The 26,011-nt window shown below is 40.6% G+C and overlaps 1 protein-coding gene across 8 annotated transcripts in view; it reads right to left on the minus strand.

Moving 5' to 3' along the window:
• CPEB2 (cytoplasmic polyadenylation element binding protein 2) overlaps nt 1–26,011 on the minus strand; it is a 91,654-nt gene that overhangs the window by 3,543 nt on the left and 62,100 nt on the right. For 7 of the 8 annotated variants that reach the window (XM_014580541.3, XM_014580544.3, XM_014580545.3 and 4 more), the window contains 4 exons: nt 19,254–19,372; nt 18,857–18,971; nt 16,844–17,025; nt 1–390 (listed from right to left, as the gene is read on the minus strand). The exon at nt 1–390 is cut by the window's left edge and continues 3,543 nt beyond it. In XM_014580541.3, coding sequence (XP_014436027.2) covers nt 163–390; nt 16,844–17,025; nt 18,857–18,971; nt 19,254–19,372 — 644 coding nt within the window. In that variant the 3' untranslated portion in view covers nt 1–162. Of the gene's footprint in view, nt 391–4,139; nt 14,645–16,843; nt 17,026–18,856; nt 18,972–19,253; nt 19,373–26,011 lie in introns of those variants that run through there. The other variant, XM_075930714.1, reaches the window with a different exon arrangement.

Raw genomic sequence — 26,011 nt, forward strand, 5'->3', positions numbered from 1 at the left:
AACAAGAGGCTTGTAGTGTTTTGGCTGCTGATAAAGATGCATGTATTGATAGCTGGGGTGAAAAGCAGAAGAATGCACTTATTTCTTCTGCATGTCAGTATCTTCAAACACAGTAAGCCACATGCACCCTTCTTTTCTTTTGTGGACGCTGGTTCACCATGCTTAATTCCAGCGGAAGTGGATCTGACGTGGGCGGTCAGCCCCCTCCTTTACCAATGGCTTATGGAATTCACGTCCTGCACGAGAGTGGATGTTTGCCCAGCAAAACTCACAGTAATACTGCAGGCAAGTGACATTGGCACAAAAGAAAGGAGCAAACTTTCCACCACATCGTGCACCCTGGCATTCATCACACATCTGGTCATCCAACACATATGGCTTTACCTCCACCTGTTGGGACAAAAACAAAACAAAACCAACCAATCCTTGTTAATGTCTTGTATTTCTGCATCAGAACACTGTCAGAAGGTTAAGTATTCTCAATTTGTTTTATGGCTGCACAACAAAAAATGTGTGTGAACATTAATGCTACAGGAACACATCACTAGATCATGATTTCTCAGAGGTACAAAAATGTATTTATAGACAAATGCAGATTGAAGTCTCATCCTTACTTGGAGAAATGCAAATTAAATCAGGATGAGGAAGAGGGAGGGACATAGAAGCCTTAGTCACTCACAATGCTCAGTAGCATTCATTAAGAGGCAAAGAGATTTATTTATGTAAATAATTTTACACATACATTTCTAACAAGCTGTTTTGCTTCAAGTTGCCTTTACCAAATTTACTCACATAATGCATGTTACTTTCAACTATTTAGTAGTGATCAAATGATGTGCTCAGTGATTTAAAACACGCTTCAAGGAGCATATGCTAAGTTTGTTTCAAAAGATTGCTTGAGAGTATCCAGTTAATCTAGGTTAATACAGAAGCACTGGTTGTGAAAAGCATTAATTGTTCAAAAGGGACCTGAACCTGACTTTTAAGGGTATGTCCACAATACAATTCATCCTCCTTCCACTCTCTCCCCAAAGCTGGCCCATGTTAGCTGACTAACTGTGGAACTTTTATAGACATTCGGACTCAGGCTGGAGCCTAGGTTCTAGGACATCACTGGTGGGGAGGATCTGAGAGCATAAACTGTAGCCTAAGCCCAAATAGCTACAATGCAATTAAATAGCCTGAGTCCGTTGACAGATTCCAGCTGTGGGTATTTAACTGCAGTGTATACACACTAACTATGTACACTCAATTTTGCATGCACAATTTGATCAAGCAACAATGTAGTTTGTATGCAAACAGGAGTTACACTTGTATCTACCTTACCAGATAGCTCTCATTCAGTTTCAGGAACACGAATGACTGTTGTGCACAGATCACGTGTGCAAATTAACAGCCATCTTGGAAATAAGATGCTTCAAATGTTTAGCTACCAGCCTTGGTGATATAGTCTTCTAAATCCTTCTATAGCCATTTTAGCTGTACACAACTACTTGTTGATACTGTGTACTTCTAGGGGTGTAAAAATCCACCTTTGCAACTCCCAAACTATCAGACACCCCTATCTTGAATAGAGTTTCCTCACTACCAAATGCATCTGACTGTCAAAATGGAAAAGTGGCAAGTGTCCAATGGTTAATTTGCATTGTCTGTATAACTGAACTGTAACAGATTGTGTTCAAAGAGGAAAAAGAACTTTACAAAAAATACAAAGGAATTGACCACATCTTCAACTTGAATAAATAAAGTATTTCAAAAGTATCAAACTTATGAGAAAACTGGATGAAGTGTGGACAAAAAACAGCCACTTTGATGCATAACATTAATCAGCACTTGCCTTTAAAAAAAGATGTGATCTAATAAGTAGGCAAGAGTATTTCTGTTGCAAGCTAGCTAGAGTTATTTCAATTGATGTGGGTAATCCAATACAAACTCTTGAAAATTAATCCCCAAATGTTTTACATCAAAAGTCTTCTTATTCAAAGTGTTCCATGAATGATTATCATTCCTGAGTGGTCTACAGTACATAAGAATGTAGTGGGGAAAAAAAGGAAGTACACCTCACTGCACTAACCTCTATTTTAATGCAAGCTCTACATTCTGTAGCAAAGTGACTTGTTGCAACGATGCCAGTTAAAATTAAAGCTTTTAATATGAAGAGGTACCTCATGCAATAGTTATCTTTACAATTTAAAGTAGGGCTGTCAAGTAGGGCTGTCAAGCGTTTATAAATTTTAATCGCGATTAATCACGAAGTTAGTTTCCAGCTGACCCCGGGTTCCATGTAGCGCTGCCCTTTTGAAACGCCACGGAGGCATTTCCAAGGGGCAGCACAAGGCGGAGCCCAGGGTCAGGAGGAGTCCCCAGCTGCCCCCGGGCTCCATGCAGTGCTGTCCCCAGCTGATCCCCGGCTCTGCTTGCGCTGCCCCTTTGAAGTGCCAGAGCGGCACTTCAAAGAGGCAGCACAGCATTAACACTTATGATTAACGTGCTAATTTTTTTAATGCGTTAATCCTGTCCTGCGTTAATCACAGGCATTAACGCAGGTCAATTGACAGCCCTAATTTAAAACAACAAATGAATTACATTTTAATAAGAATAAATATTTGGGGACTGAATATCAAAATTCAAGGATCTCTGATTATCTATTGCTAGGGAGAGTGCTGTCATAAAATGTGTGTCAATAGCTCCTTAGACACTGAAAGGATCCTAAACCTTCAGTGGTTTCAGTTCAACAATAAAACAGTATTAATTTATAGCATATGAGAACATTTCTTTTAAAACATGTACATTTTCTCTTCCTCCTTTTCCTCACCTCCACACCTATTAACATGAGTTTGATTAAAAAAACCACAAACAAAAAATACTGGATAATTTAAAAAAAAATGACTCAATTAGGAAAAATCACACTAAAACAATCACCTTCTAATTAACGAAAGATCACACATAACAGTGATATATGTGATCAAAAGCCAGCAATGCCCCTCTGCCATATATATTGGCCAAATTGGACAGTCTCCATAACAAAAGATTAATGAACATAAATCAGATATCTGAAATGGTAACACACAGAAACCTGTGGGGCCACATTTTAGCTGCCTAGGCACTCATTAATGGATTTAAAAGTAGCCATTCTTTTACCAAGTAATTTTAGGAACCAAATGCAGAGAGAGACTGAAAATTTGACACTGTCTCAACTGGATGGGCTGTTATAGTCAACACCCAAGTGACATCAAAAGCTAAGTATGTGGCACTTACATCACACTCTATTAGAATCTTTTTGCAAGGGCACTATAATTGACAGTGTTTTTTTCCCCGTCTTCCTCCATTTTCTGCTTTGAATTTGGGTTTTCTGTCTCCTTTGCTTCACTCATCTGAAGAAGTGGGTTGTGCCCATGAAAGCTCGTGATACTATATTTATATTTTTGTTAGTCCCCAAGGTGCTACGGGACCGCTCGTTTTAAGTTAATCTAGTATCACATTAGAAGACAAGCCCATGTAACTATGATGTACAACAGGCATGTCAAACTCGAAGCCTACTGAGGGCCACACAAACGAAAACTGATAGCTTTCAGGGCCACCAAAGAAAATGTACTTCTATTGGAAAGTCATAATTATTTATTATGATAGATTATGTTTTAGGTATATTTTATAATTTTTCAGGTCTTGTTTTAATATAATACAATAACTTGATGTGTAAAATTGTTATTTGCCCATATAAAATATTTTTTAATTTAAATATAAATTCAAGGTACTTTTTAATTTTGTATACGATACATAACTTGTTTTGTTGAAATAAAAGCAAGTATAGACCATAGTTAATCAAATAGAACAGGCTTCTGTGAAAATTTCAGATACTTTGTAAGTTTGAGATTTTGCATAAACATATAATATTCATGCAATTGCAAAAAATTAACATGTATTGATATAAAATTAATATCCATTTTGTGGTTTTATTTGGGAATAAATAAATAACAAAATATTAACAAAATATCCTTCCTTCCCCCCAGAGCCAGGCACTCCAATACCCCCGTTCTAACCCAATCCCCCTTCGCTCCGCCAGAGCCCCACCTCCATTCTAACCTAATGCCTCCTCCCTCCCCCAGAGCCAGGCACCCCCAACCTAATGCCTCCTTCCTCCCTCAGAGCCAGGCACTTCCCAGGTTCCACTAACCTAATGCCTCCCTCTCTCCCAGAGCCAGGCATCCCCCAGGCCTCCCCAATCTAATGTCTCCCCCTCCTCCAAAGCCAGGCATTCCCAAACCCTGCAACCTAATGCCTGTGTCCCATAGCTGCCTCCACACATTTTTTCCTAAGGTTCCTGGGCGGTGTGAGCATAGCGGCCAGCTGTGAGAAGGCGCATGAAACCAGAGAAGAGCAGCCTGGTCGGCTATTTGCACATGCTGGAGCACCGAACACAGAGTGGTCTGGCCAGCTGAGAGCACTGCTAGAGTGCCCAGCACAGAGCGACCTGGCTGGCAATGAGCACGTGCTCGAGTGCAGAGCGGCAAGGCTGGCCATAAGCAGTGGCTGGAGTGCCGAGTGGCCCAGCCAACTGTGAACAGTCACTGTGGTGCCGTGCGCAGAGCGGCCAGTTGGCTGGCTGTGATCTGCACTCGGCCATGTGCTCCAAGCGACCAGGGGGTCGGCCGCACTTTATTCTTCTATAAAAATGTAGTGGCGGGGCTGTAAAAAATTTCGATTGGGCTGCATGTGACCCGCCAGAGGCCTATTTGACATGCTTGATGTACAAAATTGGTTAATGTGCAAAAACAAAGAATGTACAACAAGTATAGTATATGTATACACCCAGTAAAGGCAGCCCATACCCTGGAGAGAGACCAACAGACCATCTTTGGGCCAGAATTACAAAAATAAAGTGGGAGAGGGAGAGAGAAAGTAAACTGTGTTGAGAAAAGTAGAACTTCATTGCATAGTTCAGTCTCTCAGAATGGACTTCCCTGATTCTCCAAATTTCATGTTGGGGAAACAACATAGGTGGTAGGAAAATATAATCTCATGAAACATCTAGAGAGACTTCTTACTAGAACTCAGCAGAAGCCTGTGATCATAATAAATATTGATATCAATGATGTAGGATAGTGTAGGAGTAAAGATCTGTAAGATAAATTTAGATGGCTAGGAAGCATGTTCCAGATCACTATTAGAACACTTTAACATTCCATTAAATACTTCTAGTTCCACATGCAGAGCCAGCTAAGCAGGGAGAAAACTTCAGGGTCTAATGCATGGATGAGAAGATGATATAAAGAGAAAGGCTTTACCTTTATTAGGAACTGAGGAGCATTTTAGGAAAAGGAGAGTCTATAGAGAAAGGATGGGTTTCCCTTTAACTAAAGGGAAATCAGACTGCTGGCACATAAAATGAGGGATTGGGGGAATTGATCAAAGTAGAGCTGGGGTGGGGAGAAGGCTTAAGGAAAACAAAAAGGCATCTCTGTATCAAGCAAAGGACAGAAACAGCTGACCTGGGTCAGGTAGAAGTCACGAGGTAACCAAAGAGGTAATTTCTGTTAAAATCAACATGGTGTTAGATTAAGGAGTTAAATAAAAATAGGCATGTAACCCAAAACTATAGATGTGCAAGAAGATGAAGAGCACAATTATGTGAACTAGAGTGTTTGCCCATGGAAAATGATCATGACATAACAGATATTACAGAAACATGGATAAATACAAACAACAAAATGAAACTGGGATACTGTAATTCCTGGGTATAAATCATAAATACATATTAGAAGCAGGAATGGGAGAGGAATGCCACATCTAAAATATTTCATAGATTCTATTCAAATATAACTTCTGAACAGTAAGGACTCACTCCATTATAAGAATACAAAGCAGGTCTGTGTTACTACAGATCAGAAGAAGGAAACTGAGTTCAGAACACAGACAGATCAAAGACACAACAAAGTCTAACAACATTATATTAATTAGGACTTAAATTCCCTTCATATGAACTTGTCAAATTTCTCAGTGGAACAAGAAGAAAATTTATCAACATCTTAAACAACTAATTTATGGAACTGCTAGGGCTACTGAATAAATAATCTAATCCCAATTTAGTCTGAAGTAACACACGGGACTTGGTCCAAGAAGCATCTACAGTTGAATTACTACTAAACAGTACATACAATAAAATTAAATACAACATAACTGTGGGGAGAAAGGTACTAAAAGTTGAAAAGGGGGACTTCATAAAGACCCTGAAGCTAAAAAGGTTACAATCCTAAAATGTGGCACAGATATTACTTAAAAAAAGAGACTCAAGAACATGCACAATTTTAAACTACAAGGAAAGCAGGAAACCAGGAGGCAAATTACCATATCTAAATGGCATGTTTCAAGAGGTTACTTAAATTACAGATAGCTTTCAGAAAACAGAAAAAACCAACATCAATGAAAGACCAAATACTACATCAGATACTATGTCAGAAGATAATTAAGAGGAATCAAATGAAATTTGAAAAGCAAATACCTGGAGATAAAAAACCCAAACAAGTTATTTGTTATTTAGTTAAGTCTCCCCATAATTGTCTCGTGTTCTTAATTTAGAAACTTTTATGTTGAGTCATGATTAATTTTAGTTATATTCAAGTGATGTTTGACATTGAAATCTTGTGGTTGTACGCTACACCCAAGTACAGCCATGCTGAATGCTAAATACTGTTGATCTATGTGTATTTGTTGTTCTCTGCCCTCACTTCTTAGGAAACTGTAGCACACGCCAACATCAATTGAACTTTAGCTTTTAATTTGTTTCATTAAAGTATTTCACTGCCACCATCTCTATTATCATATATCACATCACTTCATAGAACCACACAGTTAGAAGGCACTGCAAAGGACTCTAATCCTCTGCCAAGATACAGGATTTGTTGTTGCTAAACCATCCAAGACAGATGGTTAGGTTAAATGTTAGGAAAAACTTCCTAAATCTACTATATTGTAGTTTGAACCCACTGCCTGCTGTCTTTTCTTCTTTGGCAGTGTGACCTTAGGCTTTTGGAAAGGCTGTAAACTTTTTAGCAAATGATGTTGTTTCTGCTGGACCTCCGTGAGCTGCACTTGGCTATCAGCAACTCATTTGAATAGGTCCTGGAATTGGTGGACATCATCTGTAGGTGATGAATCCCCCAGAAACACTGTATCATCGGGAGAGGACGAGGATGGGTCTGTACGAGAAACTCCTCGTGGTTGCTCCTGGTCAGACAAAACAACCCTCCTCGGGTTCCGAATGTTGGGGGGCCACAGGCTTGTTCTCGGTAGGAGTTGGAGGTCTGGTGCCAGAAGGGGTCTTGTCGGCCCTGAAATGTGTCTAGTGGCAGCACGGTGACCTTTGTCGAATGTGTTCCAGAGAATAGGAGTGACGCTGGTCAGAATAGCTGTGACCATAGTGCTTGTCAGAGTGGCATGTGAATGCTGGAGAGTATCTGGGGGAGTATCTACTCCTGCGTGTATCATGGTATCAGGAGTAAGCCAAGAGTGTGGGTGATCTGGGTGAATGCGATTTTCTCCCTGAATGCACCGGGGACAATGGTGAATGTCGGTGCCGAAAGTAATACATCAGAGACAGGGAATACGTGCCAATGGATAATGATGTGATTTCGCAGAGTGGTATCTTGGCATATCTCTGGAATGAACCAAGAGAACTGATGAGGGTTAAGGCGGCTCTAGCAAGAAAGAAATATGATCTGGGCTCGGCAAAGGAGTGAGCACTCCCTGAGACTTCTGGCGTGCCTTAGCCGGTACCGGGGAGCGTTCCTGCGGTGATGTGGCTGTACTTGTTATCAGTGCCATTGCCGTCTGCAGTGCCATCCGATGTGCCAGTGCCTTCGGGGCTGCAGGAGGTGGTGCTGTTGGCTTGCCTGTCAGCAGTGCCAGCGGCGCGGGTTGTGTTGCCAGTGCCGAATCAGATCTCAGCGCTGTAAAAATCACTGCTGCCATCTTCCTTTGTAGGGATGAACTCGGTGCTGACGTACTTCGGCACACTTTCTGTTTGTCGGGGCAGCAGATGGGGCTGTGCCCGAGGGGCCTGGTTTGTCTCCCGTACTAACCTGCATTGGTGGCAGTGAGTGGGATGGGGAGGGCCTCTTTTTCGTATGGGCAGACTTCGGTGAGGAGGCCTGGCCCGTTGGCTCCAGGGGATTCCGAGTCGGGTTGGGAAGAATCGATCTGAGTCGGCTGTAATGCCTTGTTGAACAAGAGCATTTTCAGTCTCATCTCCCTGTCTCGCCTAGCTCTTGCTGTGAGCTTAGAGCAGTGAGGGCATTTTTGAGGAATATGCCCCTCACCAAGGCACCTAGTGCAGCGGGAGTGTCTGTCTGAAGAGGGCATAGGCTCCCGGCATGTGCCACACTTCTTAAACCCGGGAGATCCTGGTATACTTAAATTGGAGCTATTGCTCTTCGTGTCTTCTCGTTCTTTTCTTGTGTGTTTGTTTTTAAAATGAAACTAACATTACCACTACTAAATGGAACTATAAACTACTACAACTACCTAAAGAATTATGAACTATTAACAAACTTTCTTTTCAATTCCTGTCAGGATATGACTAGCAGGAGCTCACTCCATCTGTGACTGAGGACCGTTAGGAAGAATTGGTGGAAGCCGGACCACGTGCTCAGAAACGGCACAAACAGCACGAGGTGCCAGGCACACACACACGGTCCGGCACTCCACTGATGACAAATCTCCGATCTGCAGCACTGAGACAAGTCCAACACCTACAGTGGCACACCCATGGGGACACTACTCGAAGAAGAACTATTACTCAATGTCTTAAGAAAACATTAACTACAGAAAGAATTGGATAAGAAAAGCATTAATAAATGACCAAATATAATAGTCATCCTCAAGGAGTTTTATACTCCTGTCAATTTGGAAACAGTAAATGTAGAACTGAAAATATTTTGCTCAACAAAATTTTATTGAATTGGGCAAAAACTTACATCCTATTTTGAAAAACTAATCTGTAAAAATGGCATTTTAAGGAGCATTATTTTTGTCTCAACAACAGGAAACTTGGAAATAGCAGAGGTGCTTAATCAATCTTCACTGGGAAGATTGATGGTCACTGAATGCCTCATGGAGTGAGTGCTAGTGGAAATGTGGTAGATTTAGAAGTTAAAACAAAAAAGAACAAGTTAAAAATTACTTAGAAAAGTCAAATGTCTTCAAGTCACCAAGGCCTGATGAAATGCATTCTAGAATACTCAAAAGTTCTGAAAGAGGAGGTATCTCAGCCATTAGCAATCATCTTTGAAAAGTCATTGAAGTCAGGAGAGATTCCAGAGGACTGGAAAGGGGAAAATCTAGTGCCCATCTATAAAAAGGGAAATAACCACCCAGGAAACTTCAGCTCAGGCAGCTTAACTTCTGTGCCAGGAAAGATAATAGAGGGAGTAATTAAGGAATTCATCTACAAACAATGAAAGATAATACCATGACAGGTAACAGCCAGCATGGATTTGTAAAGAACAAATCATGTCAAACCAATCTGGATAGGATAACAAGTCTTGTGGATAAGGGGGAAGCAGTGGACGTGGTATACCTAGACTTTAGTAATGCATTTGATACGGTTTTGCATGACCTTCTTATCAGTAAACTAGGGAAATACAGCCTAGATGGGGCTACTATATGGTGGGTGCATAACTGGCTGAATAACCGTTTTTAGAGAGTAGTTATTAATGGTTCGCAGTCATGCAGCAAAGGCATAACAAGTGGGGTCCCACAGGGGTCCAGTTCTGTTCAATATCTTCATCAATGATTTAGATGTTGGCATAGAGAGCATGCTTATACATTTGCAGATGATACCAAGCTGGCAGAGGTTGCAAGTGCTTTGGAGGATAAAGTCATGATGCAAAATGATCTGGACAAACTGGAGAAATGGTCTGAGGTAAATAGGATGAGGTTTAAGAAGCACAAATGCAAAGTACTCCACTTAGGAAGGAACAACCTGTTACACACATACAGGATGGGAAGTGACTATCTAAGAAAGGAGTACTGCAGAAAGGCATCTAAGGGTCATAATGGACCACAAACTAAATACGAGTGAACAACGTGACACTTGCAAAGAAAGCAAATACGATTCTGGGATACATTAACAGAAGTGTTGTGAGCAAGACACGAGAAGTGAATCTTCCGCTCTACTTTGCATTGATTAGCCCTCAGTTGGAGTATTGTGTCCAGTTCTGGGCACCACATTTCAAGAAAGATGTGGAGAAATTGGAGAAGGTCCAGAGAAGACCAAGGAGAAGGATTAAAGGTCTAGAGAACATGACCTATGAGGGAAGAACTGGGCTTGTTTAGTTTAGAAAAGAGAAGACAGAGGGGGCATGATAGTTTTCAAGTATCTAAAAGGGTGTTACAAGGAGGGAGAGAAATTGTTTTCTTTGATCTGACGGTAGGACAAGAAGCAATGGGCCTAAATTGCTGCATGGGAGGTATAGGTTGGACATTAAGAACATTTCCTAACTGTCAGGGTGGTTAAACAATGGAATAAATTGCTGAGGAGGGGTTGTAGACTCTATAACTGGAGATATTTAAAAGCAGGTTAGACCGATATCTACCAGGGTCCTGCCATCAGGGCAGGAGACTGGACTTGATGACCTCTTGAAATCACTAGGTTTTAATAACCTAGTGACAGATGATGTGAGGAAAGCTGAAGTACCCAATGCTTTTTTTGCCTCTATATTCACGGACAGGGTTGGCCTCCGGATGAATGCGCTAAGTGACGCAAGATGGGATGAAGATGGACAGCCTTTGGTGGGTAAAGAACAGGTTAGGAACTATTTAGAAAAGCTAAACGTACACAAATCCATGGGTACGGACTTAATGCATCTGAGGGAGTTGGAAAATGTCATTGAGGAACCTTTGGCTATTATCTTTGAAAAGTCGTGGAGATTGGGAGAGATCCCAGATGATTGGAAAAAGGCAAATGTAGTGCCCATCTTCAAAAAAGGGAAGAAGGACGATCCAGGGAACTATAGGCCAGTCAGTCTTACCTCGGTTCCTAGAAAAATCATGGAAGGGATCCTTAAGAAATCCATTTTGAGGCACTTGGAAGAGAGGAACGTGATTAGGAATAGTCAGCATGGATTCACAAAGGGCAAGTCATGTCTGACCAATCTGATTAGCTTCTATGATGAGGTAACTGGCTCGGTGGGCATGGGAAAGTCAGTGGATGTGATATACCTTGACTTTAGAAAGGCTTTTGATACGGTCTCCCACAATATTCTTGCCAGCAAGTTAAGGGAATATGGACGGGATAAATGGACGGTAAGATGGATAGAAAGCTGGCTAGAAGGCTAGGCCCAGTGGGTAATGATCTACGGCTCGATGGCAGTCGGTTTCTAGTGGAGTGCCCCAAGGTTCGGGTCTAGGACTGGTTTTGTTCAATATCTTTATTAATGACCTGGATGAGGAGATGGATTGCACCCTCAGCAAGTTTGCAGATGACACTAAGCTGGGGGGGGGGGGGGGGGGAGGTTAGATACGCTTGAGGGCAGAGATAGGGTCCAGAGTGACTTAGACAAATTGGAGGATTGGGCCACAAGAAATCTGATGAGGTTCAACAAGGACAAGTACAGAGTTCTGCACTTGGGACGGAAGAATCCCAAGCACTGTTGCAGGCTGGGGACCAACCAGCTAAGTAGTAGTTCTGCAGAAAAGGACCTGGGCGTTACAGTGGATGAGAAGCTGGATATGAGTCAACAGTGTGCCCTTGCAGCCAAGAAGGCTAATGGCATATTAGATTGCATTAAGAGGAGCATTGCCAACAGATCCAGAGATGTCATTATTCTCCTTTATTCAGCTCTGGGGAGGCCACATCCAGAGTATTGTGTCCAGTTGTGGGCTCCCCACTACAAAAAGGATGTGGACGCATTGAAGAGGGTCCAGTGGAGGGCAACCAAAATGATTAGGGGATGGAGCATATGACCTAAGTCTGGGTTGATTTAGTTGAGATTGGTCCTACCTAGAGCAAGGGGCTGGACTTGATGACCTTCTGAGGTATTTTCCAGCTCTATAATTCTATGATCCCTTCCAGTTCTAGTATTATATGATTCTCAGTATCTCAAATTAAGTTTATTTGCTATATATTTACAAGGATTTTTCTTTTAACTACAATCCTTGCAAACTCATGATGGGATCTTAATGTCAAGCTGTATTTTTTTTGGCTCATGTATCGACACTACATATAAGATTTGTTGCCTAAAGTTGCAATCTTTCTCTCAAAGTGGTGCACAGAGCCATTACTTTTAATAGAACTCAGCAAAAACATAGGGGTTTGCCTGTTCAGGAGCGTTACGGGAATTGTGGCCCAATTCTGCCCCTGGATTACATCTACACAACCTTGTTTCCATCAATATTTAGTCTGAGTTACATTTATTAAAGAAGACTTTTGTTTGAAGTCAAAAGGGATATAAAACTCCTCATGCTTCAACACACAAGTCAACATCTAATTGACAGGGATTAGATAATATTTCCTTTATGTGCCACTTATTCCATAATTGCATCCACATCAGATTTCTGGCACCCTTCTTGGTAGCTTCTGTTGCTGGCAGAATACCTGGCAGGATACCAGACTAAATGGCCCACTGGTTTGATCCTATATAGCTATCTCTATGCTCCTGCAAGTGACCTTCATAAGCTAAATTGTCTAGTAGCAGAAAGATAAAAGGAGAAAGAGAGAAAAAGTTCCCCTTTAAAATTGCATGCAAGTTTCCTTCAAATATATACCCAATGAACAAGATGCTGTCAACATATGATGATCTGCTCTAGACAGTTATGAATTGGGCCACCAGAAATTCTTTCATTTTTAATAAGAATTTTTTAAAAAATGAAATCCTCAGGAGATTTCTGCTTCCCAGTTTAATGAATTAGTGTAAACTACTTGATTATACTTTCATTTACAATATTTACAGTGGAAAAACTAATCTAAGTGTCAACATGGAGAATTTATATATTTGAAATATTTAACAGCTACAAGAACCTTAGTGTTATCAAACGGGATTTCTTATGTTAATTTAATGTCAGAAATTAACAACAGCCCAACAACCATAATTACCCAGTTGCTAATAATGCAAACAAATAGGCAAAGTTTGCTATCTCTGATACCGAATTTAAAACAAAGGCATTAAGTTCTTTAGAATCATAAAGCTGGAAGAGACCTCAGGAGGTCATCAAGTTGAGCCCACTGCCCAAAGCAGGACCAATCCCAACTAAATCATCCCAGCCAATCCTTTTGGTTGCCCTCTGCTGGACCCTCATCAATGCGTCCACATCCTTTCTGTAGTGGGGGGCCCAGAACTGGATGCAATACTCCAGATGTGGCCTCACCAGTGCTGAATAAAGGGGAATAATCACTTCTCTAGATCTGCTGGCAATGCTCCTCCTAATGTACTATTAGCCTTCTTTGTTACAAGGGCACACTGTTGACTCATATCCAGCTTTGCCTTTTGACATCTTATGGTCCAGAAACTTCCTGAACTTCAGTGGCAGTGTATTATTTATTTAAAACAGAAGCATTTCAAATCTTTCAGAAACTGTGAATCAGTATTATGCAGTTTTCACACTATATTTTATTAGCTTCAGAAAACTGTGTACATGTGCATCTGTCCAAAAGTATGAGGTTTAAGACCCTTTATGTATCTATAATAGTCTTCTTTTCTACATAGCAGTATTTGGATGAAAGCACAATACAAAAGCCCCAAACAAGATTGGGATCCCATTATGCAGGGGAATGTACAAACAAAATGTGAATGTAACATCGGGAATGATGGATCAACTGAGTAACAAACAGTAGAATCAGCAAGATTTCATAGCTTAGCTATGTACACACACTATTTCATAGCTTAGCTATGTACAAAATTTGATAGCTCTAGAATGTTGTTTTCCTTTAGAAAATTGAGAAGTTGTCTCTGACTACAGATCAACATGACCATCACTAGTATCATGATTTACTATACAAACGTAGCATTTCAATGTAAATTATTATACAGTAGCTGTGTGGGAAGGATAAACAGATTTATCAAATTCAAAGCAACTATATTACTTAATCCGTTCCATTTGAAAGAGGCATCTGAAAGATTAGACCCTTATTTAAGGTCTCCCAAAATCTAATTATGTGTTCTAATACAGAAAATCTAATTATGTGTTCTAATACAAATCTCATTAAATATGTTCTACTACAGAAAAAAGTTTAGCACAACAACAATCTGAAAATGAAAATGACTAGGAAATAAAACTGGAATTTACTAATCTATTCTCAGGGATCCAGAACAGCAAAATGCAAACCCAAAGATAACAGTTTAGCAGGGAAATTCAAGGTTCAATTATTTATAGAATAAATCATAGTAAGTAATATGTAAGATTGAATTTAGGAGAACTAAAAGATTTTGAAGGGGAAATAGAGGTAAGTATAAAAACAAACAAGAAATCATTCAAGTATATCAGACTCATAAAGCCTGCACACAAATCAGCGTGCCTTCTGAGTAGCTCAGGGACAAAGGAGGCAATTAAAAGAAGATAAGAACATTGCTGACAAGCTAAATAATTTCTCTGCATCAGTCTTCACCTCAGATGATGTTAGGAATGTGACTATCCTAGAACTCCTCTTTTTCTGGAAATAAAGATAAGATATTATCAGACATTGAGAAGTGCTGAAACAAGTGGATAATCTGAAATGCAGCAAGTTGTTATGTCAGTATGGTATACATCCAAGAGTTCTGAAGGAGCTCAAGGAATGAAAGTTTATGAAAGACATAATACAGGAATGATAGTTTGGTGCTTTGGTTCTCAGAACACAAGAACTGAGTGATACTCAATGATACCAAAAAGATGCAAATTCAAGATTAGCAAGAGGAATTACACCGTAAGTGGAAAAAGTATTTCAACTGTAGAACTGGACAACCACAGTATGCCACTGAAGCTAAGATGGACGTTTACATGGCTAACAAGACTATCCAAAGTTATACCAGTTAACACAAGCCCAGGGTTTTGGAACACATACACTCTCAATTTAGTGCTTACAATTGTCTCTATTAGGGAGCAGGAAGAGAACTTCACAGGGTAGATTATAATCACTTCTGCCTCATGTAGGATTCCCTGCACCTTCCTTTGAGGCATTTAGCATTATTGGAAACCAGATACTGGACTAGACTGACCATCAGTCTGATCCGGCAGAGCTATTCTGATAAACCTTTTTCAATTTCCCAGTAACACAGGTAAGGAATGTTTAAACAGGATTCATAATCTGACAATATCCCTCCAATGTTCTTTTAGAAAAGTTAAATGACTTATTTATCCCTGTTTTGATAAATTTTCTATCTACATGGTCAGCATCACCATAATATCAGAGTCCTTCGTAATTATTAATGTATTTGTGCTCGCAATACCCTTGTGGGATAGAGAACTACTATTATTCCCATTTCACATATAGCTATGAGCAGCAATGGACACGCTGGAACCATTCATTTGCTAACTTGGAAAGACAGCACTTTCAGTGGTGCAGATTTATACGGGAACTGAGACAGAATGAGTGACTTGTATGAGGTCACAAAGGATATCTGAGGCAGAGCAGAAATTGAACCCTGGATTCTAGAGTCTGAACCCAGAACCATAACTACAAAGTAATCTTTTTCCTCATACAAACACCTATTAGCCAAAGGACTACTGATGCAAAACATGAGCAGGAAAGGTCCGACCAATAACATTAATTTTTAAGTGAAAAGTGTAGTCCACTCTCTCACTCCACACATAAAATTGTTGGGAAACAGGATTCTGTCACAGCTCCTACCTGAGGGCTTCAACTTCTATTTCATTCTCTACGTAATATGCAAATGAAAAAAGTGAATCTATTCCTCAATCTTCTCGATTTGCTCATGGAGATAAGGCATTTCCTCTCTCCACAACAGCCAGGAGGGTCTGATGAGAAGTACTATTTTCCTCCAAGCCTTTGGCCCACTATAAGGAACAAGGAATTTCCACTGCCACTTCCTCTTCTTGACCAGATTCCTTTTTGGGAACATGCTCTCCATAATAAAACTTCAACAATTGCCACCTCCAATAGTTTTCCAAAGCAGAAACATACTGTATTTAAACTGAAATAATCTATATCAGTTCCTTGTTAGCCACATGTTTCTAAATAGCAGTAGTGAAACCGACTATCTTATCAGTGTAAATTGGATTTTTGCTTTGGGAAGCTATGAGCAGCAGTGGATACACTGGAACCGTCCATTTGTACACTTGGAAAGACAGCACTTCATTGGTGCAGGTTTAAAAAGCTCTTTCTGTGATTTTACAAGCTAGCAATATCTGATTTTGAGTGATCAGCTTGAGGCTCACTGGGACATATTTTTTTTTTTTTACAAATTTTGAACATTTATAAGCAAGGGACACTGCATATACTAAGCTGCTCTGAAAATTCAACCTAAGGAGCCTCTGCATATAAGGATCAGAATAGTAGACAATTCCATTTCTGTACTGTTTTACTTAGGATAATAGGAATAAAAACTAAGAATATTTTAAGCCATTTGCTGTTGATATCAAAAGGGGCTGTCACTAGATGAGGAATAATATATGGCATATAATAAATCACAGGAACAAACTGTTGCTTTGTTGAATTTATATTGCACAGTAAGGTTTTAATACCTAGAACTCCAGGAGTTATATGACTATTAAAATAAATGAAACTAAAGAGTTAGTATCAAAGCCAAGCCAAATGCAACATCAATGAATTCTGTGGTGTGTTTTATAGCTAGCCACTCATTTGCAGAGACATGCAATAAATGTTGTAAACAATTAATTCTGTACAACTTACTCGTTTATCGATATCGCCATGCTGAAGTTGAACAAATCGAGCACTAATGGCAGCAATGTAACTCTGCTGATTGGAAAATGCAACACGCCCAGCACCTTTGGGGTATTTCAGCTCAGGGTCAGTATCAATTCCTGCATAACAAACTCCACCATACAGACGATCCATTATCATAGCCAATTCAACTATGAAGGAACATAAGAATACAGGAGTATTTTACATAAGCAATGTAAATGCTGTCAAATATATTATTTGAAAATTAATAGAAAAGAAAAATAAGTAATTTATTGTGTCATGTGTACTATTTCAGAACAATAGTTACATCCCTCAAATGACTTTCCAAAGTCAAAACTCAGTAGAACAATGAGTCAGTCACTGCAGCCACCTTTATGTCCTGGAGCTGAACTCCAAGGGGGGTTTATTCAGGGAATGCAAGAAAGGATTTCTGGGCAGACTCAGGGGCTGATGGATGTGTGGACTATGAACTAGGTGAAATTCCTACAAATTCCTTGTGTGTGGGATGGAGCAGGCCACTATTGTTTGGCTGTATAAATGCTCTATATCCTGCCTACATTTGGAGTTGGGGTTTCTGTCCTCTAAACCCCACATACAAAGCCTGCTTATCTGGACTTAGTGTGCAGAAACAGACTTTCATAAGAGTAAATTTCAAATGTTAGAAACCAGATATTCTCACAAAGCATTCAGTTACTGCAGCTGATTTAACCTATGTATTACTGAAACTTTACATTTAGGACATAGTTGGTGCACTTAGCTTCACGCTAATTTTTATCAGCTGATGGTGCTGTTCAGTTGTACTGTGTATTTTAAATGAATATATGTTTGCAAATAAAATAAAAAAGTGAGCTAAATGTCACTATTTAGTGAAGACAAGATAGTCATCACATGAATGTCACAGAAGCTCAGTTTCAGCAGATACTATTACTATGATAAGCAGTAGAATATTGTTTGTATGTTCAAACAATGAATTTTAACAAAGAAACAGGAAGCATTTTGACTGAACTGAAGAAAAAAATCACCATTGGAACCATTTGGAAGCAAAAGGGTATATAATACATTTTTGTTGCAGTGACAAAAAGCATAATGTTTATATTATGGCTAAAGATAGTTTTTTGCAAATGAAAAATTCCATGAATCCAGGAAATTCTAGGTCCAATAATTAAAAATGGAAGATGTTTTACACCAGGATCTTAGATTGTCAGTTTTCTGGCTCTCAATTTCCTGCTGGACTAGTGGATGCCTTCTGTCTTTCTTTCTGATTGCTGTTCTTTCTATAATGGAATTAAGCTACATTACAAGCTCTGGCATCACGAGTGACACTCCTGTAGTCTCTCTAATAGATGCTGGGATTTCTAGCACACTTAATGATTCTTTTTCATACAACCCACGGACTGGAAGAATGTCATGGGATGCTAGTAAGACCGGAACAGCAGTAGTAAAATTACATGCAAGTTGAAGTGCACCAATGGTAATCAGCATGGACTCTCCATCCCCCATTTTTTTTTTAAACAAAACCAACCTGTAAGTGACACATCTTACATTAAAACTTTGCCAGGTAATAGGAGTGAATTTTCTATAGCTTTAACTTGGACACAACCATGAAGACCTTGATAAGTTTTGATTTAAGTAGACAAATGATGAGCAGTGTCATCCTCCCTAGAGAACTTACAGGACAGTAAAGATATTTCACAAGTAGTCTGCCATCAAGATATTCTTGTATATAAAACTTACACAAGATGTATGATTCAATTTATTACTGACCATAATTCTTTAAGAGTTGCCACATTACAACCAATGTTCCTTCTAATCTTTTCCATCCATGTGCAGAATATTTTTATGTGCATTGAGATAAGTACAAATGTGTACCACCAATAGAAACACAAAATCTAGCTGTGGGTGCTCTGCTAGTCAGCTAGGTGGCATCTGAATTTCTTCTGAGTGGCCGCACAAGTGCACAGTTTACAGGAACACTGATTACAATATCAGTTTTATACGTACCAGCTCTTAATGGCCTCGGGACTCCTCCAACAAAAATTGTTTTTCGAGGATCAAGTGGCTGTGAACCATCCATCACAAAGTCACTATCGCTTAAGTTCCAGGGACGAATCTGAACCTATTTAATAAAAGAAAACTGCATGCTACTTTAAGTCTCACTATATTATGTTCATCAGTCTGAACTGTCAGCTAGTCACAGCCTCATTAACTGAACGTGTCTAGTTGCTCTGTTTTAATTTTATTAATTCAAGACACTGCAGTTTTTTAAATCATTCAGCTGTCCCAGATGTTGAACTCTGCCAACGGTAGTTTGCTTTTGATTATTTTCACCATCATCATCTCAGGAGCAGCTTTAGACAGATGGCAGATATAGCCTGGAGGCCATCTACTGTTTACTTACTGGCTTGTCCTTGATAGTAGGACTGGAAACACATAGATAGAGCTTTCCATCTTCTTCAATACAGGCATCAATCAGTGCTTGAACAGAGCTCTCTTCTTGGAAAAGGAGGAACGCATATCCTGAAGCAACAACAAATAATTAGCTGAAAGGGTGCAATATTTTCTCCCATATTCTTCATAAAAAGTTTCTTCTCCATGCAAACATTTATTGCAAAACAAGAACTCAAAGTAAGCCTAATTGTTTATAAATCAGACAGCATCTTAAATCTTTTTAACAAAATTCTACAAGAATAACGCAGTCTTTAGTGCTCTAAGAGAGACTATCAATCAAATAATGGGAATTTCAAGATAATGTTTTACTGAAGACCCAAAACTACATTTCACTGGTAGCAACAGACATACGATAAAAATCTGATTTGGTACAAAATGGCTAAACTCAATTCTAGAGATACGAGCAAAGTACTCTGCTGCATAAGTGATCTAGCAAGCCTCTCAAACCCTATGCAAATAGGAACTCAAATTCATAACTAATGCTATGGTGGAATTTAACTGCCAGAAAAGCATTTTTATTGTTCTGGTAAAATAATGACTCCCCTCCCCCCCAACTGTGGAAGAATCCAGCAGCAACTCCAGAGTTAGATTTTCAGTCTAAAGTACATTTAGAAACTTCCCTCCCCAATCAGTCAAATTTTTAATTAGTTTTTATGGGATATATTTTCTATAACATTTTAGTTTCCTTTTACTCGTTTATTTTTTAAACAGGATTTTTCTTGAAAATGGGCTCTGGCTTAAATTTTTCCTTTTCAGTTCAAATCTTCACTGTTGAATGATATTTTTTAAAAACTTTTCTGTTTATGCAAAACTTGGCAGAGAAGAAGTGTTTCCTGTATAGATCAGGAGAAATCAGAACAATTTTCCTTTTTGTAAAAGTGACAGATTTAAGTTAATTGTTGATAACCACAGTATAATGTCAGTTTGGCCGTGTCCAGACTCAGGGGATTTTTCGGGAAAAGTAGCCTTTTCCCGAAAAAACTTCCCCTGCGTCCAGACTCAAGCCGCGTTCTTTCGAAATTATTTCGAAAGAACGCGGCTTTTCTTTCGATGGTGGTAAACCTCAATGTAAAGAGGCCGTCTTCGAAAGAGAGCATCCAGACTCGCTGGGTGCTCTCTTCCGAAAAAGCGGATTTCTCTTTCGAAAGATCCGCCTGCAGTCTAGACGCGATCTTTCGAAAGAGGCTCTTTCGAAAGAAGCCTGCAGTCTAGACATAGCCTTTATGTGGCTGGAGTTTATACAAACTGTTGACTGCTGGCCTGAGCACATCAACAGGATTGCATGATTGTGGCCAGCTTCGCACAAATATCCTTGCTTACCTGCTTGGGGAACAGGTGCACGTAATCTTGCTTGATTGGGTAGGTGGGAAGCTTGGTGCTTCAAGGGTGTCTACACACAAGTCTGATTATTTGGGGGAAAACTGGGCACTCTAGGCTTATTGACTGGACCTCAGTGTGTGTAAAATCTTTTCTATGGATGCTTCTTTTCTGTAATATTTTATCCAACAGACAGGAGGAGTTCAAGCAGAGCTGTTAATGGATAAAATATTCGGTCTGCAGCTGCACTTCTACCTACCACAGGTCTGAACTGCCTCTTACAAAATCATACAAATGTAGGGCTGGAAGGGACCACAAATGGTGATCTACGCCAGTATTTCTCAACCTTTTTTTAAATAAAGTACCCCCTCCCTTTTTTTAAATTATAAGTACACCCAGTACCTACAGTTTTCAGACACACAAACTGTTTTTCTACCATTGCAACGCATTTGTTTAAACAACTTAATTGTAGCTGGGCAGACTATGTAATTTTTGGGTGTAAAAAGTACAAAAATAATAAAATGCTGTAAAACTTAATGCAAAAATTCAGTTTTCTCCAAATTTCAGTTGTGTTGATGTACCCCCATAGACTTCTCTCGAGTACCCCTAAGGATACTTGTACCAGTAGTTGAGAAACGCTGGTAGTCTTTCCCCTAGCCTCCTGCACTGACATAGGACAACTTATATATCAAGACCTTCCTCATCAGGTATTCTGTTTATCATATTTTCAAAAACCTCCACTGACATGGATTCCAAAACCTTCCTTGGAAGCCTATTATAGAAAGTAACTTTTATAGTTTGAAATTTTTTTCTGAAAGTCTAACATAAATTTCCCTTGTTGCTGATTAAACCAATTATTACTTTTCCTATTCTCAATGGAGATGGAGTACAATTGATAACCTCTCTCTTTATAACAGCCCTAAAATTATCTGCAGAGTGAAGACTGTTTTCTAGTCCTCCTCCCTTCTTCTCTCTTTTATGAAGATTAAACACACAGGTTTTTTTTTAAACTTTTCCTCATAGGTAAAATATTCTAAGCCTTTTACCATCATTTTTGTAGCTCTATCCAATTCTGTCTCTATCTTTCCTACAGTGTGGCACTGTGACGGGGTGAGGCAGTCCCACACTGAACCTGCAGGGCCCAGCCAGGGTTACCTGGCTGCAGAGGCCCCTCCCCCGCAGCCCTACCGAGCATGCTTGGGCTGTAGCTCCACTATAAAAGCCTGGGGAAGGACTCAATCTGGGGAGACAGCCGGAGGAGAAAGACCTGTGAAGGGGGCTCCTGCACAGCTGTCACCGGAGACTCCAGGAGAGGCTGGGGGAGACGCAGAGGCGAGCTGGTGCAACCCAGGGACTGCCTGCCGAGGAGATGCCAGCCCGGAGGCCGCAGCAAGCTGGGCGAGTACAGGGGAAGGAACCCCAGGGAACCAGGTAGGAAGTGGCCCAGGGCAGGAGTGGGAACCTCCTCTCCTGCCCAGAGAACTTCGGCGCCTTTCGGCCGGATTGCCCCGCCAAGGAAGTGACCTGCTACCCGGTCGCTCACAGGACCCTGGGCCGGGACCCAACTGAGTAGGGTGGGCCCGGGTACCTCTACCTGGGGTGCGTCCCTGCTACAACCCTAAACTGTGTTTTGGACTCAGGCCAGAGGGCCTTGGACTTAAGAGGGTAGGCGGGAGGGTCACGCCACAGGCACCTAAAACTAGACAAAGTATTCCACATGAGACCTCGCCAATGCTGAGAACAGGACAATTATCTCTTGTGTCATACATATGGCACACCTGTTAATACATTCCTGAATATTAGCCTTTTTCCTCAAACTGCATTACAGTAATAGAATCACAGAAGATTAGAGCTGGAAGAGACTTTAGGAGGTCAGCCAGTCCAATCCCCATTCAAAGCAGGACCAACCCCAACTATAATCATTCTAGCCAGGGCTTTATCAAGCCTGGCCTTAAAAAGCTCTAAGGATGGAGATTCACCACATTCCTAGACAACCCATTCCAGTCCTCACCACCCTCCTAGTGAAGTAGTTGTTCCTAATATCCAACCTACAACTCACCCACCACAACCTGAGACCACTACTTTTTCTGTCATCAGTCATCACTGATAAGATCCTGACACCATCCATACTATCACCCAGATCATTAATTAAAATGTTGAACAAACTGGTCCCAAGATTGACCCCTCTGGCATGTCAGGGTCTGAGATGAGGCTGACTGGTCTGTAGTTTTGTAGAGCGTCCTCCTTCCTTTTTTTAAAGCATGGGCTCTATATTTTACTTTTTCCAGTCATCTGGGACCTTCCCCAATCACCACAGGTTTTCAAAGATAATGGCCAATGGCTCTGCAATCACATCAGTCAACTCTCTCAGCATCCACGGATGCATTAGATCTGGCACCATGGACTTGTACATGTCTTGTTTTTATAAATAGTCTTTAACCTGGTTCTTTCACTACCAAGGATTGTACACCTCCTTTCCATTCTGTGCTGCCCAGTACATCAGTCTGGGAGCCGACATTGTTTGTGAAGACTAAAGCAAAAAAGCATTGAGCACTTCAGCTTTTCCCACATCATCTGACACTAGGTCACCTTCTCCATTATGTAAGGGTTCCACACTTTCCCTTACCTTGTTCTTGTTGCTAACATACCTGTAGAAACACTTCTTATCCTTCACATCCCTTGCTAGCTGCACTTCCCATTGTGCTTTGGCCTTCCTGATTACACTCCTCCCTAGTCATTTGTCCCAGTGTCCACTTCTTGTAAGCTTCCTTTTTGTGTTTAAACTGACAGAAGATTTCTCGGTTAAGCCAGGCAGGTAGCTTGCATATTTGCTACTCTTTCAGCACATTGGGGTGGGTTGTTCCTGTGTCCTCAATAAGATTTTTTTCAAAATAAGCCAGCTCTCCTGGACTCCTTTCCTTCTTATATTAGCCTCCCAGAGGATCCTGCCCATCTATTCCCTAAGGAAGTCAAAGTCTGCTTTTCTGCTGCTCTCCTTTCTTCCTTTTATCAAGATTTTGAACACTACCATCTCTCCTGATCACTGCTGCTGCGTGTCACAAAATTCTACTTTCCCTACCAATTCTTCACTGTTCGTGAGTAGCAGGTCAAGAGGGGCATGACTGCTAGTTGTTTTCTTGTACCAGAAGCTGTCCTTAACACTCTCCAAATACTCCCTGGATTGTGTCTACATTGCTCTCCTAACAGATGTCAGGGTGACTGAAGTCCCCCATGAGAACCAGGGACTATAATCTGGAAAGTTTCTGTTAGCTGTCCCAAGAATGCCTTGTCTATCTCATCGTCTTAGTCTGGTGGTTTATAGCAGATGCCCATCACATAACTCTTGTTGCTCTCCCCTCCAATCTTACATAAGAACGGCCGTACTGGGTCAGACCAAAGGTCCTTCTAGCCCAGTATCCTGTCTACCGACTGTGGCCAGCACCAAGTGCCCCAGAGAGGGTGGACCGAAGACAATGATCAAGCGATTTGTCTCCTGCCATCTCTCTCCAGCCTCTGACAAACAGAGGCCAAGGACACCATTTTATCCCCTGGCTAATAGCCTTTTATGGACCTAACCTCCATGAAATTATCTAGCTTCTCTTTAAACTCTATTATAGTCCTAGCCTTCACAGCCTCCTCTGGCAAGGAGTTCCACAGGTTGACTACACGCTGTGTGAAGAAGAACTTTATTTTATTCGTTTTAAACCTGCTACCCATTAATTTCATTTGGTGTCCTCTAGTTCTTCTATTTAGGGAACTAATAAATAACTTTTATCGGCCCTCTCCACACCACTCATGATTTTATAGACCTCTATCATATCCCCTCTGTCTCCTCTTTTCTAAACTGAAAAGTCCCAGTCACTTTAACCTCTCGTCATATGGGACCCACTTCAAACCCCTAATCATTTTAGTTGCCCTTTTCTGAATCTTTTCCAAGGCCAAAATATCTTTTTTGTGGTGAGGAGACTACATCTTAACCCAAAGACTCTCAACAGGCTTTTTTTCCAGTTTCATACTGGAGCGCTGAGCAATCCTACTGCTCTCTTACACATAGTGCAACTCCTCCAACTATTATATCCTGCTGTCCTTCATTTTTGGTTCATATTCCATTTGTAATTCACTATAACCCCATTATCTATTTCTGCAGTACTATTGCCTAGCCAGTTATTCCCTATTTTGTAGTTCTGTATTTGATTATTTCTTCATAAATGCAGTACTTTGCACCAGTCTTTACTTAATTCCATCTTACTGATTACAGACAATTCTCCAATTTGTAAATGTAGCTTTGAATTCTATCCTCCAAAGTGTTTGCAACACCTCCCAGCTTCATATCATCTGCAATTTATAAGCATAACCTCCATTCTACTATCCAAGTAATTAGTGAGTGTGATGGCATGTTGGGGTAACCCCGACTCCTGTACCCCCGTTGTGGCACGAACAGACTCTGCCAGCCAGTAGGATTGAGAGAGTTTATTGCTTCTCCAAGGATGCAGCACAGAACAGATGTAATCTAGTTACAGGGCCAGGCCTAGGATGCCTCAGCCCCCTTGAAATGGGGGAGACTGGGCCCCTAAATCACAGGCCCCCTTGCTTAAGCTTCTTCCTCCATGATTCCAGACAGAAAACTAAAACTCTCTTCCAGCCCTGCTCCCCAGCCAGGTGTTGGTCTCCGACCTCCTCCCTTTGTCTCTCTCCCTGGGAGGCTGAGCCTGGGTGTCTGGGTTAATACACATTTGGGAGACTCAGTGAGAATCTCACATCACAGCGCAGGGGGACCTCGGGTCAGAGAGCAGACAGCACCCCACTATGCCACAGTGAGAACCAGGACAGAGCCCCTATGAGTCTCTATTAGATATGCCCTCCCAATTCGGTAGCAAACTATTTACAAGTACTCAGAGTATTCTCTTTGAGCCAGTTGTGCACTCACCTTATTATACTTTCAGTGAAACCGAATGTTCTTATGACAGTATAATGTGTGACTGCACCACAAGCCTTACTAAAAACCAGATATATCACGCCTCCTGCTTCCCCCAACCCATACACTAGCATAGTAACGATGTACAAAAAAAAAAAAAAAAATTAGAGTCTTCTGACATGATTTGGTTCTTGACAAATCCATATTGGCTACTACATATCACCCTATTATTTTCCAAGTAACAAACTGATTTTTAATAATTTGTTCCAATATCTTTCCAGGTATTGAAATTAGGCTCACTGATCTATAATTCCTCAGGTACTCTTTGTACACCTTTTAAAGATAGGTGCTATGTTTATGCTTACTTAGGCCTCTGGGACCTCACGCATCTCCATGAGTTCTTAATTGTTAATGGTTTCACAATTGCTTCAGATAATTTCTCAAGTGTTCTAGGGTGAATTTCCTCTGGTCCTGCT

Source organism: Pelodiscus sinensis, chromosome 5 (assembly GCF_049634645.1).
Source record: "Pelodiscus sinensis isolate JC-2024 chromosome 5, ASM4963464v1, whole genome shotgun sequence".
Lineage (NCBI taxonomy): Eukaryota > Metazoa > Chordata > Testudines > Trionychidae > Pelodiscus > Pelodiscus sinensis.